Here is a 13432-nt window from a genome sequence, read left to right as displayed (position 1 = left end):
AAAAAAACAAACGCTAAATGCAAATACTTTTAGGGCTGAAACCACATAATTTTGGGTGATTTTTGCTTTAAAAAAAAACAAAACAAAAACAATCAAATTTAAAAAAAAAATCTATTTTCCATATTGATTATTCCGCCAATTACATTTCATTTATATGAATTATTGTTTGGCCTATAAAATAAAAATTGTGAAAAATTACAATTTTGGGAAGCCTAAGGTGATGTCTAGATGTCTCCTTTTGCCCAACCAAAAGTCCAAAATCTAAAAATATTCTCTTAATTATCACATGAGCAAAATAACAGCAGCTGGTTCACAATGGTATCATCAAGTATTTGACCCATATGCTTGAAAAATTAAATTAGAATCGAAATAGTTGCCCGTTATTTTCTGCTGATTGATTCTAATCTATAAAGTGGCAAATTGAATCAGCATTAGACTCAATCATTTCAGGTCTATTTGATCTCTGTTTGGATATCCCTTCCATGTTTTACACAAAACAGTCCATAAATAAAGTACCCCAGTATAAAAAAAGGTCATAACCTATTAATTATATTCTCAGTCTCAGTTCCTGTGAACATCATGCAGGTTTTTTTGTGATTGTTGAGGGCTGTTTCACATCTGCAGTATGAAAGTGAATGCAGTTGACTGCAGGTTGTCACCTGATTCAATAGAAAAACAACAATTCAATATGCACCACATGACTAAGAACCACTGCATTAGAAGGAACAACCTTTTTTGGAGATTGTTGATAACATAAAGAAAAAAAACAACACAAAGTATCATTTTCAATTCTTCTTGGCTCAGAAAGATGAACATTATTCTTCATAAAAGTTTTCCCTCATCTGGTGTTTTGATGACGGTGGTAGAGAGTAGCATCAGTCCAAATTACATTATTTTCATTCATAAAACCGTTCACTGACCCCTCGTGTCTTGTATTGGGATAGAATTTAGACCTCAATCGGCCTATGTTGAAATGTGTCTGTTTAATGCAGCTTGAAAACTGTTGAAAGTTGCCATTGAATGTCCAGCCAAATTCTTAATGTTGTTTGTTTCCTTCTTTTATTGGATTTTTCTTGATTTAAATCATGATTTTGCTTTCTAAAAAACAAAAACAAATGCTCCGCACTTTTTAGAGCTTTTTAACAAATCACACACTGTTCCTCAGCGAAAAAAGTTGCCCGGTTTGTCATATCCATGACTCCACCTGCTGAGGAAGGTCATGTCATACAAACCAAATGATTTTTCTTGTCCACTGATGTTTTCAAGAATAAAAACTTCAAATATTAAATAAATTTGCCAATTTCTGGCTGTATATAAAGTTGTTGGACTGCTGCTTTTTCTTCAGGCAAAACTTAACATGTTGCATTTGAGTTGTTTGGCTTCTTTTGTTAGAGAAAGTCAGCATCAGTTGTCAAAAAACAGTCAAGCCTATAACTGAAGGTACAAGCTACTAAAAAAGAAAAAAAGCGCAGATGCTTGGTGAGATTTTTTCCCTCACAAAAAGCCTTCAAAGATAAAATCTGACACTACAGTAGCACAGGAGGGTGTGAGAACGTGCTGTACCTCCACACTTACAAGTCTTTTCTTCTTTTTTTTGCCATCTGTAGTCCTCTTAAGCCATGGAAGTAAACATTTCACATTTGTTCACATTTTTTATGGGTACGCGTTAATGTGGTGAGGCACAGGAAGGGACGAAGGACTCCGGATGCAAACAAAACTGGACGTTTTTTATGACGCTGTCAGCAATTACAGTAAAACCAGCACTGTTATGTAGCACACTTAAGCCAACATGCATAGGAACCTGCAGGCTATAATAATGATGTATATGCCCTGCATAACTGCATTAATCGTTGCATTATGATGCTGTGTTGTGTTCAAAATGCTGAATCTACAGTACTTAGAGGGAAGCGATCCTGTCAGGGTCAGATCATTAACATTCAACTGATATGAGCCATAATGAGTTATGACTGTGTTTTAAAGCACTACAAAGCTGCAGTTTGATTTCTTTTTGGTCTCTAACTCCTGACTTGATTCAGTTGGTCCTGTGAGGATCATGAGTTTAACAGTGCTGTGCTTCACTGGCCTACATTGGAGGAAGACTTGGAAGAAATGACCCAAGTGTTAAAAATGCAGCGAATGCCCAGTGTCGCCCCTCCCTCCGCTCACATCCAACACCTCTTTTTGCCTCATTTTCTTCTTCTTTCCTCCCTCTTTACCACATATTCTTTTCCCCACCTCAGTGTCCACCCCTGTGCTTCTTTCTCCGTCTTCTCCTCTCTTTTGTCTCTTTTTTCTTTTGCCCCCTCCATCCCTCTTCCTCTGTGACGTCTGGTTCTTCCCTCCCCGGTGACTTGCAGCGAAGGAAGGAAGCCTCTCCCTTTCCCCTCCTCCTCAACACATGTTCCTGCCATAACATCCAAAAAAAAAAAAAAAAACAGACTGGCTTTGTCATTGCCATTTTTAACATTACATTTAGTTTCTTGCATTTATTTAGCTGATTTTGCCAAACAAAGCCTGTGTGTAATTACTTGACTTCACTGCCTGCTGTCTCAAGTTGTGTTTCTGATGATCCCACTCATTTCCACAGCTGCTTTATATCCAAATCCTGACTCACCCCTCTAGCATGACATCGCTAGTCATCCGTTTCAAAATAAAACGCCTCGGTGTGAAATCCAGGGTGGAATCGCGGAGTGGAGTCAGCAGTTGTGATAACATCCCAGAGTTATCCTGAGGTGGATTTGAGCCACATTGGTGTGATTAAAAACCTCTACTCAGTGTTACTTTGCTTTTCTTGGACGGAAACGTCTGGCCTGAAATGCAGGATTTCTGGAAAAAATGCAAAAGTTTGCAGTTCTTGTGAAATTAGTGGATTTTAATTTTCATAATTGAGCCAGGTTTGCCCAAACATAATACTTACAGTTGTATTAATTTGCAGAATAATAACCTAAGGCCCTGAATCATCGTTTCTTGTTTCCCCATAAGTGAGGATGTGTAGTTTACATATTTATTTTCATTTGACACATTGTAGACTATGAGTTTTCCCGTCTGAGGCTTTGAGGTTAATAATGTATTCTTTCGCAGTCTGTTTGCTGATAGTGTTTCACGTAGTCACTTCCTTTGGTTGCAGACAGTTGATTTCTATATTTATATGTCAGGTCCTGGAGGGGGAAATGGTTTCATTGTGGTTAAGGTTTGGTTAGGTTAAGGCATATCCAATAACTGGTTAGAGTCACAAAACGTTAATGGTTTGAGTTAAAATAAGTACTTTGTTTAAGGACCAATGTTGTCATGGTTACAATAGTTAAGACCTGGTTGAGGTTTGGGAACGATCGTGGTCATGCTTTTAAAAAAAAAGTGCTGATTGTCAGTTGTAAGTGTAAAATAAAGTGCGGTCTTTTACGTCAGAGTCTGATGTTTTGTTGATCCATCCATCTAGCTCGACCTCATTATGACCTCCTCGCTCTATAGCAGTGTCACCTGACTTCCTCCTTTGCTCCTGTCAGACTAACTTTGTAACTTAAGAAATACAGATTTCATTTTTGGGCCCTTTCAGAAATGACTAATGCTCTTGATTTCTTAGTGAGGACAGTCTCATTTTGTGCATAATTCATCTATTTTCTTCATTTTTGTCAAAGTAGCCAGAAAATTCACACACAGTCCTAGAAATAAAAGTTATAACTAGAACCATATAGAGTTCTTTGGCCTATGTCCATTAAAGAACCCTTTTGGTTCCTGGTAGAAACTTTTTATAAAGGTTACAAGTAAAACTCTCACAGGGTTCCACTTAGTGCCCAATATTAAGTGTTATACAGAGAACCAAGATCTAAGAACCATCTATGAGAGGTTCAACAGAGAACTATTTTATACTGTTGTGGTTCCACCAAGAACCCTCTCCGAACCTGTCTTACAATCACATTTTTGGATATTTTGTGAAATCACTAAAACTACAAGCTTTATTATTTCAAAGCATGCAGTGAATTTCAACTAGGATGTAAACAGCGACTCCACCCATGAACCAAATGACACAGTGTTGGTTCAGTACTATTGTATGTCATGAAATGGTGGTTAAGAAATCAACTACGAAAACAGCAAAATTAATTGATTAAGGGAATCTTTTAATACATGCTTTCAACAATCCCTGAAAAACTCTTTCTCAGGAAGAACCCTTTTGGAACACTTATTTGTTTGTGGGTGTAAATATCTTTTTTTTAAAAAATGTGTCTGAGGATGTTACATAAAAGCTGAAGTAAATGTCACCTCATTTTTTAATGAATAAAAATGCTCTTCGAGATTTCTGCAAGGGAATGCACTGTAAATGGCACGCGTGTCACAGGAATGAAAGCTTATGAAAATATCTGTTTCCCGTATCACTACATGACACACATCAGTCTCAAATCTTCCCGTTAAGTGTTTTTTTTCTTTTCTGTGTAACACAATAATGATAAAACAAAATAAGAATTCAAAATAAGAGCGTTGATAAACAGCGCAGAGCTGACAGGTAAAAACACGGCAGCAACAAGCCAGGCGAGGGCAGAAACATGCATAAATAACAAGGAATAAAACATAAAAAATAATAAATAGATGGATAAAATGGATGATGCATTCTAATAAAAAGCCTCTCTAAATACCACTCATCATCCTCAAAAGACTGATTAAAGTCTTTTAGTGTTTTCTTTTCTCTGTTCTCTAAAGTCAACAATAATCTGTCTTTTGCTCCTCTCCACCGTTTCTCTTTTCTTTCTCCTCTTTCTAACTTCTCTGCTCTGCAAGTAATAACTCTGTTCATTGTCCCTATTTGGTTCCCACTAGAGCTTTAATAGTTGGACTAATGGTGATGATAATCGCCGTTACTGATTTTCCCATCATTAGCTGCACAAAGCAGCTGCTGAAATGCACCTATTGTTGCGATTTGATATCAACACAGGAACAGGAAATGAGTGTGTGTGTGTGTGTGTGTATGTGTGTGCGAGAGAGAGAGAATTAAATTGGTGTCTGGGGAGGGCATGTACTGGGCTCTGCTCTGCACTTTTCCATGTCTTCACTCTTGGTTTTCATGCTTCTAATTGCTGCCCTGTTGTGTGTATGTTGTTTTGCTCCATCTCTCAACAGTCAGGGTCATAAGGTGAAAAAAACAAAACAAAAAAAAAACATTGAGAGAAATTATACTTGGATAGTTTTATTGCCTGCAGTAATTTTTGTAAAGCGTGCTCTAACAAAAGAAACATGCTGCAGTCATTTGCATTCTATCCTTTTTCATATTAGAACCCCACTTTATAATTTAGGACACAACTCTTCAACAAACCACCAAATCTTTCAAACCAGGGGTGTCAAACTCATTTTACTTCATGAGCCACATGAATCTGAATTTCATCTCAGGTGGGCCAGACCACTACATTCATTGCATAATCTAAAAATAACAACATCCCTTAACTGTTTCCTTTCTTTTAGTGTAAAGATGTACATTATGAAAGTGTTCATACATTACAAAACAGATGATGAACAGCCTGAAGTGTCTTTGGAAAAATATGTGCTATTTCAACAATATGTCAGTTTTTCCACATTCAGTCAGTCCACTACTCACTTCGCCATTCATCCTTATATGTGCATTTTCCCAGACATTTCCACTCCTGTGTAGTAATGCTGGCATCACTACGCTCGACTAAAGTGGAAGCTATTGAAGAGGCAGGTTAAGTTGTCCGCTGCCTCATAAAGCTAATACAAATCAAACATTTTGTTAATGCCTTTGCCATAGGGTTCCACCAATGTTGGTATGAGATGGAAGTCTGATATAGATTATTTCGTTGCTTAAGCTGCTATTTAACAATATTTTGCACAATGCTCAATTTCTTTAGATATGACCACCATAAATATTCATGCTTTTTTCAGAGTTGTATTTTTGCCAGGTTGGAATAGCCTCTGCAGCATTTTACATATAGTAGTCTAACTCTCTAACCCTTTTTACACAGAGACTGCATGATGGGGCTGCTACAAAGTCCCCTCTTGATGCTGCCTTTGCTTTTTTACACAGAACCAAAAAAATAAGGCATCATGCAGCCCCAGCGTGTGATTTTAGACAGCATGCCAGCATCCTGGAAGCAAAAAAGGCGTCACCAGCATGACATTTAGTACAACAGCATTGGCCTCTAGTGTGACATATAATGTGTAGACAGCACTTTTTTTAAACAGTAAAGCAGTAAAACAGGTTATTTACTATGTCTGTTACATGCTTGCTTGTCTTGCTCCCTGAACTCATTTTCTCCCCAACAGAGGACATTGTTAGTTGCTGCTCTTCTTCTTCAAGTTAGCTGCTAATGTTGCTAGCTGCTTTTTAAATCTCTTGTGGTTAGCACACATAACACGTTTTCAAAACATCACACCATTGCGGTCCTGTCCTTCTGGCTGTCCCTTTTACACAGATGTTGATTTGGGGCTGTTACTATTTCTGTTGCTTTCTCATAGGTGCGACATCTCTGTCCCTACATTCAGCAACTGTACCTTTCATAAAAAACAGTGAGGCAGAATAACAATGCGTCATTACTGCCTTGAGCAAACAGTGTAACTTGCTCCTGAAACCTGGCACCTCTGAACCTTCACTAGTGCATCAATATAAGGACACCCAGCAGGCCAGATTGGACCCCTTTGCGGTCCAGTTCTGGCCCATATGTTTGAGACCCCTGCTTTAGCCTAATCCTAATCAATACCTTGATATGCCATCACCATGCAGCAGTCATAAGTAGCAATTTATTCTCCTCATATTACCTCATGTCCATCAGTGAAGTGTATTGAGCAGCAGATGGCCAACAGCAACATAAACTGTTACAGAGGCAGCCAATCAACACAGTATTGATTGTTTTTAATTAAGCTAAAGGCCAAGATACAGTAAAGCTCCATTAGATGTACCCAGTGGAAACAAAATATATTACACATGGGTTTAAAATTATGTTTTTCATTTCCTGGAATTGCATTTCTTCTTTTCTTTAATCTTTCACACACAGGTTTTCTCTTAGGCAAATGGCTACATAACTACTAACTCCTTATAAATGTGCTGAACATCTGGATCATCTGGCCAACTTTGCTGGATATGTTTTCATCTGTTTTTTGCTGACTACGTTGCTGAATAAGCCTCTTAAATAGAATTATGAAAACACTGGACTGTTGCCTTCCTGCCAGCCATTATAATGTTTTCTGTCAGTATTGAGAGGTAGCTGAGGTCGGCTGGTCTCTGTGAAGTTTTGGCGTTATTTGATTGTCACATCTTACATCATCAGAAGCCATATCACACATATTAAGTCACAGCATAACATGCAATAAAAAGACAATATCTGCTGTAGTCAAACAATGTTATATGAGAGTAATACTAAATTACTGGAGTACTCCTTTAACAAATTTAATTTTAGGGACTTAATTCAGGGCACATGTAAACTAAAATAAAAACTAAAATACAGCTGTCAACCTGCTGTTAAAGCTCCCTAACTTACCAGAGCAGCCACAGACTCAAACTTCAGTTCCTCGCTGCTACAAAAACTTTAAGGGAATTATTTTTTTGTAGTTTCCGTGCACATATTATTATATTTAGGAAGAAATTGCTTAAGGTTTCATGCAGAGATTATAAACGTTAGATCCCTGCTGGGCACTCAACAGTCAGGAGGCATGAGCGATTCAGCAGCGGCGGTTCTGTGGCTGAAAAAACAAAAACCTTCCTTTGGTTGAATCTGAGGAATCACACACCACCTCTCTTTCCTCTGTAAGGTTCCGGCATAGTGTGCACACACATGCACACAAGCACACAAACACACACACACACACACACACACACACACATCATCCGCACACTGTCTGCAGTCTTCCAGAGGGTTCACAGGACTTCTAATCTTTCAACAGGAAGAGGAGGAGCTGTAGAAGGACAGGGATCTAGCCAAGAGACACACACTCATACTGCAAATTCTGCACAGGCAGGGATAGAAATAATATTCTTCTTCTTCTAGCCATTGAAAGCTGAGTGCAACAAGTGACTGATGCAGCAATTTACAGCAGTATGTTCTATGACAATAGTTCCCAGTCTGCATTTTCAGCTTTAACTTTCCTTAATCCTCAAAAACAAAGCACATACTGAGTCCATACATCTCTGAGCACTAAGCCGTTTTTAGGGGAATTTAGAGATAAATATTTCCAGTATTTCATTTAAGTTAGGATTTTTGTGTAGCAGAAATTGTTGTTTTCTTATTGCGTCCTATCTTGTTAAATATCTTGAATTGTGTGTATCATGAGTTACCCTGTGATTTTTTCCCGAATGTCATGTAACAACAGGGGTAATAATGAAACTAGTCAGTGTTTTTGCAGTATGAACAAGTGAAAAGGGGGCTTTGTTTGCTTGAAATGAATCTGGACACACTGCTCCAGAACACATTTAAAGGGTTAAGTTTTGCTGTTTCTCACCCTGGACCCTATTTTTTCATGTGTTTGTGTCCAAGGGGACTAATGAAAACAACAACTTTGAAAGCCCTGACAATATTATGGAAACGATCCCTACGGACATGGACGTTTTTGTTAAAGAGTAATGTCTGTTTTGTTAAATCAAAAAACAGCTCCAAAATCGCCAATCCCACCAAACTCCATTTAAATAAAGAGCCATTTAACCATCGTAAAACACACTTCATTCTAAGCTGACAGATAAAAATGTAACTCACAAAAGCCGTCTTGTTTTGCCTTTCCGCTATTTCAACAATTACCGACTCTGGTTTGGTTGAAAAAAAAAACAAAAAACACCAACCCCAAAACAACTTAATGTACTTAATGAGGACGTACGCTGACTTTATATGCGCAAATATGCCATATATATCTTTATTTAAATGGAGTCTGTTTGGTTTGTTGATGGGAAATTTGTTGCCTTTCTGGTTAAACCAAAAAGGATCTTGCTCTTGAACAAAAAGGTCTATCTCTGTAGGGAGCCTTTCCATAATGTTGTCGGACACTTAAAATAGCAATCTGAGCCTGTCAGTGGCAAAAAAAGCAAAAAGTTGCAAAGTCCCAGGTGGTGACATGTCTGCCTGTTTGCTGCTGTAAGCTACAGGACTTCTGCTCAGTACTGGATCAATTTTAAATATTGTTGTTCCCATTTGTCACTTAGACAGAAAACTATCAGATGTTCAGGTTGAAAAATACCAAACTTGCCCTTTAAGTCCAGCATTAGCTGTTGATATGAGAGGATATAGACGTGAATTATCTCTATCAGAAGAAAAGAAGCTTCTCATGCTGCATAAAGAGATCTGCAGTGTGTGAATGAGTTTTTATCATAATGCTTATCTGATATTTGATGTTTTGTATTCCTGTGTGTGTGTGTGTGTCTTTCTAGTTGATGGGTTGGAGAAATCATCATCACTGGCCAGCTGCGACGTGGTGGTGGACAGCGCCACCAATACCCAGAATGCCCCTGCATCACGGCAGCAGCGAGGCAAGCTGTCGTCACTGGGAAAACTGTTCAAACCATGGAAATGGAGGAAGAAGAAGACCAGCGACAAGTTCCAGGATCTGTCCAAAGGTGGGACACCTTGTGTGTGTGTGCGTGTTTTAATGACGTTGTATAAACTTTAATCAAGTGTCCATAGGACATCACGGCTTGCATTTTTGGATTTGTTCTGAACATTTAGTGTGGACAGGAGAGCAGTTGCTCCCAGTGGAGCTTTAAAAGGAAAAGAGTGAACAGTTTGTTTTTAGCTCTCACTGATTTATTCCTGAAGTGTTGGCTCGGAAACAAAAAGGGACAGAAGTAAATACAAAAAGCAGAGACTCTTACTCGTCCTGGCTGCCAGGTGCATCCTTTGTTCGTTGTGTACATGTTAAAATGTTTGAACCTATTGATTTAAACCACGCATTCGTAAGTTAAAACAAACATAAACATTGAAATCCAAATGCAACATTGTTATGGAGCATTTGCCATTGTTTGGTTATTGTTGTTGTCTTATTTATGGAGTGCACAAAACCAATCTAAGCTTTGTGTTTTGGACTGCATCTTGTGATTATTATCTGGCAAAATGTCATGAAATAGTGAAAATGCCCATTATTGTTTCCCAAAGCCCAAATGGTGTCTTTAAATTTCTTGTTTTATCCAACCATCTGTCCAAAACATAAAGATACATGGTTTATTGTCATGTATCTCAAAGAAAAGCGGTCAAGTGTTACACTAAAGACGTTTTTTTTTTTTTTTTGACATTTTGTATTGCTTAAATTGTTAAAGACTATTTGTTTGATGATTGATTAACTAATCGTTTCAGCTGTAATTGTGAGATCAGCTTTGAGCATGCTTATTCTCTGTCAGCTCTTCCTGTGAACAAGGCAGATTCATTCTTTGCAGATTGCTGTTTTCAGACAAAAACAGCAGTTATTTTGCAGCAGCACGACAGAATCATCTCAGTTCCTCATCTGGGACTCGATGTGTGGTGCTGTCATGTGCGGTGCTGATTTAGCAATAAGAAGGGGAAAGACGCTGTTGAGCAATGCATTTGTAGAATTCTGTGTGAATAGAGAGTTTTTGCTTGAAGACAAGATACATTTAAACCAAATACAACTCTCCTGCTGAATCACTCACTGACTGCTATCTTGTTCCTTCTTCAGTTCTGGAGAGAAAAATCTCCACCAGACAAACGAGGGAGGAGCTCATCAAGAAAGGAGTTCTCATCCCTGACCAAGGTTTGTCTCATCATTCATTCACATGTTTCTCCTTTCATTCATTTATTTCAAATATCCAAAGTTCGAGGTTCATAGTTCAGCTTTGTTGTTATTATACAAGACATGATTACACAATGAAACTGAGGAGATTTTAAACAATAAAACAATAAAATAGAATATATAAAAAGATCAAACAACAAGAAACTTTAGGAGAACAAATTTCCTCGCCACTGAGCTAACTTTGTAAAATGCAAAATCTCAGACATTAATATAATAAGTTTTTGAGATAAAAAACAGAAAAAATGATGCTGTCATTGATCATTGATCATTAAAAATGGCCTCGATTTGCCCATGACGGAGCTGTCTTCACTGCTCCAAACATTCAGTTACATGTGTGAAATCTAACATCATAACTGCTCACTTAAAGGAATACTTCATCAACAAAACTTTGACTTGGATTATACTGCATGAGTTGAGTGAGAGTTTGTATATAAATGTTTTGATGTAGTTTTGCTGTTGTTAAACATGGACCCTGATTATGTCAATTCATGAAGAAACGTCACCTTTTTTAGATTCAGGGTTCGCCATGAAGGCATGAGAGAAACTTTGTGATTGTTTGTGTGAAGAATCAGCAATTTTTTATTAAGTATATACCTTTTCACTGTCCTTTACACTTTAAGTTCAGCTTTATCAAATGTAATTACAATTACTTGTTGCCTTTAAAAGCAGAAGTCAGAACTCTACTTTCGAGCTGCTGAATGTCAGTGGAAAGCGTTTCCAAAGGATTTCAGTTACACTGTTAACTGTTTTTTCTCCTCTAGATGAAACGATCAGCAGTGAAAATCTGAATGGCCACGCCACTTCTAGCGTGACATCAGAAGAGGTCAAAGTGGACATTGAGTCTCCAGAAACGGTGCAGGAGGAGCAGGCCACCGGGCCCGCCAGCAGCGAGGACAAAACAGGTAACCTCCGGATGAGTTAGGGTGATGAATTTACGTGATCTAAAGCTAATCAGTACTTAACATTTGGATTTCTGAACTAGATTAGGCTTTAGACTTTGGACAATAGTTTCTTACTGGTATGTTATAAAATTCATTTTGTTCTTGAATGTGATAAACATTTCCATTTTCAGAAGTAGAATTGGATATTTTTACGTGTGCATACAAGCACAATTATCCCCAGGGACAACACTTTGGTTTTGGCATAAATTATACAATGTGAAAGGCACCACTTTGATACTGATACAGAATTTGTGGATTGAATAAATTGTCACACCTACACAGAGAAGAAAAAATGAGGAAAAAAGATAGTTGGAGGGCAAAATAAAAGAAAAAAGATGAGAGAAAACAGTTACAAAGAGGCTCTTTCTCTGCAGTTTTATCATAAATGATCATGAAAATATTTAATGCCTCAAGCATACAAATATTATTTGCTCCAAATTTAAAAATATTTTCTGGAACATGGAGATATTCTGTATCCAGGCTGGTAATAATATGTTCAGTAGATGACAAAGATCATGTTGTATGCAGCTTTTTTTAGATGTTGGTTTCTCAGAAGTCTTTTTCCTCTCGTTTGTGGGATGCATTTGTTTGGCAGCAGTTTCCTGGCTGACATTAAATCCTCTGTGGGATCTCTGTCAGGGTCTAATGTGTTCAAATAGATATTCCCATCATATGAGCCTGCAGCAGACGTTCACAGTCTGAACGGAGCTGTAGCCATCTCCTAATGCCTCCCTCTCCCTCAGGAGACAGGCCACTGTTCTTCTGTCTGATGCCGCTTAAGTGTTGTGCTGTTCTCATCTAAACCCTGTTAGCATTGAACTCAGAGCCATTTGTTTGTGCATTTGTCAATAATCAGGTAGGCTCAGGCAACAAACACTGCAAACACAGTAACAGGACACACATGCCTTCACAGTGGAGGATGGGGAAGATAAATGGGCGCATTTTAACTGTCATATCCCGAGCTTTATACATTATTCATGTTGATGCCCCAAGACAGATCAAACATCTTCTTTCATCATCATCAGCTCTGCCCAACTCACTTCTTATCTGTCATTATCTCTTTCTTGATTTCTCTGCATGTTGAGCATCTAGTATCTTACTTCCAGTTTCTATTTTTAACCTCTTAACACCTTCCTGCTTCCAATGATCTGCTCAGAGAGGTCTGATACTAAACCCCTCGCCCGGGCAAAGCAGGTGCGGCCTCGAGACGTTCAAGGTAAAAAACAGCAAAGCGCCACTCTGCCCGCCTCTTCCAAACCTGCGGGTGGCACTGCAGCCACAACCAAGCACAAAGACGGCGCCTCGGGGACTAAAAAGACTGCTAAAACCACAGGCAAGACAGGCTCATCCGCTCAAGCTAAATCTAACCCGCGGAGCACTAACAACACTAGTCGCGGGATTGGTAAGTTTGGTTAGTTTGGACTGAAGCCAGTTTGCCTGTCGGTGTTCTTGCCTGCGTGAATCCCTGCATGGAAATGTGCTTGTGTCACTGTTTGATCAGGATGACTATAAAACCATCTGCACCTGTAAACCATAGAGTCATGTGAATTCCCTCTTGATAGTGACCAAGTAGATGAGATTTCAAGTGGTTGAAGTATATTGTTTCTGTTTCTGAGAAAGCAGAAGTGAAATTGTATTTTTTTCAGCCGTGTGAGCACCCAGTACAACTCTCTGTGAGTGTGTGTGTGTGTGTGTGTGTGTGTGTGTGTGTGTGAATGAGAGCACATGAGTCTGACAGAGGTCAGTGTAGCATGGCCCTCATAAAT

General features: G+C 38.5%; 1 protein-coding gene across 4 annotated transcripts in view; it reads left to right on the top strand.

Annotated features, from left to right (window-relative positions):
- Nucleotides 1–13432, top strand: part of phactr2 (phosphatase and actin regulator 2) — a 45291-nt gene that overhangs the window by 17476 nt on the left and 14383 nt on the right. For 3 of the 4 annotated variants that reach the window (XM_042501718.1, XM_042501720.1, XM_042501719.1), the window contains exons 2-4: nucleotides 9353–9538; nucleotides 10612–10686; nucleotides 11487–11627. In XM_042501718.1, the coding sequence (XP_042357652.1) occupies nucleotides 9353–9538; nucleotides 10612–10686; nucleotides 11487–11627 (402 nt within the window). Of the gene's footprint in view, nucleotides 1–9352; nucleotides 9539–10611; nucleotides 10687–11486; nucleotides 11628–12338; nucleotides 13069–13432 lie in introns of those variants that run through there. The other variant, XM_042501721.1, reaches the window with a different exon arrangement.

Source organism: Plectropomus leopardus, chromosome 15, assembly GCF_008729295.1.
Source record: "Plectropomus leopardus isolate mb chromosome 15, YSFRI_Pleo_2.0, whole genome shotgun sequence".
NCBI lineage: Eukaryota > Metazoa > Chordata > Actinopteri > Perciformes > Serranidae > Plectropomus > Plectropomus leopardus.
The sequence above is the reverse complement of the archived record's forward strand: the minus strand, read 5'-3'. Positions and strand labels throughout refer to the sequence as shown.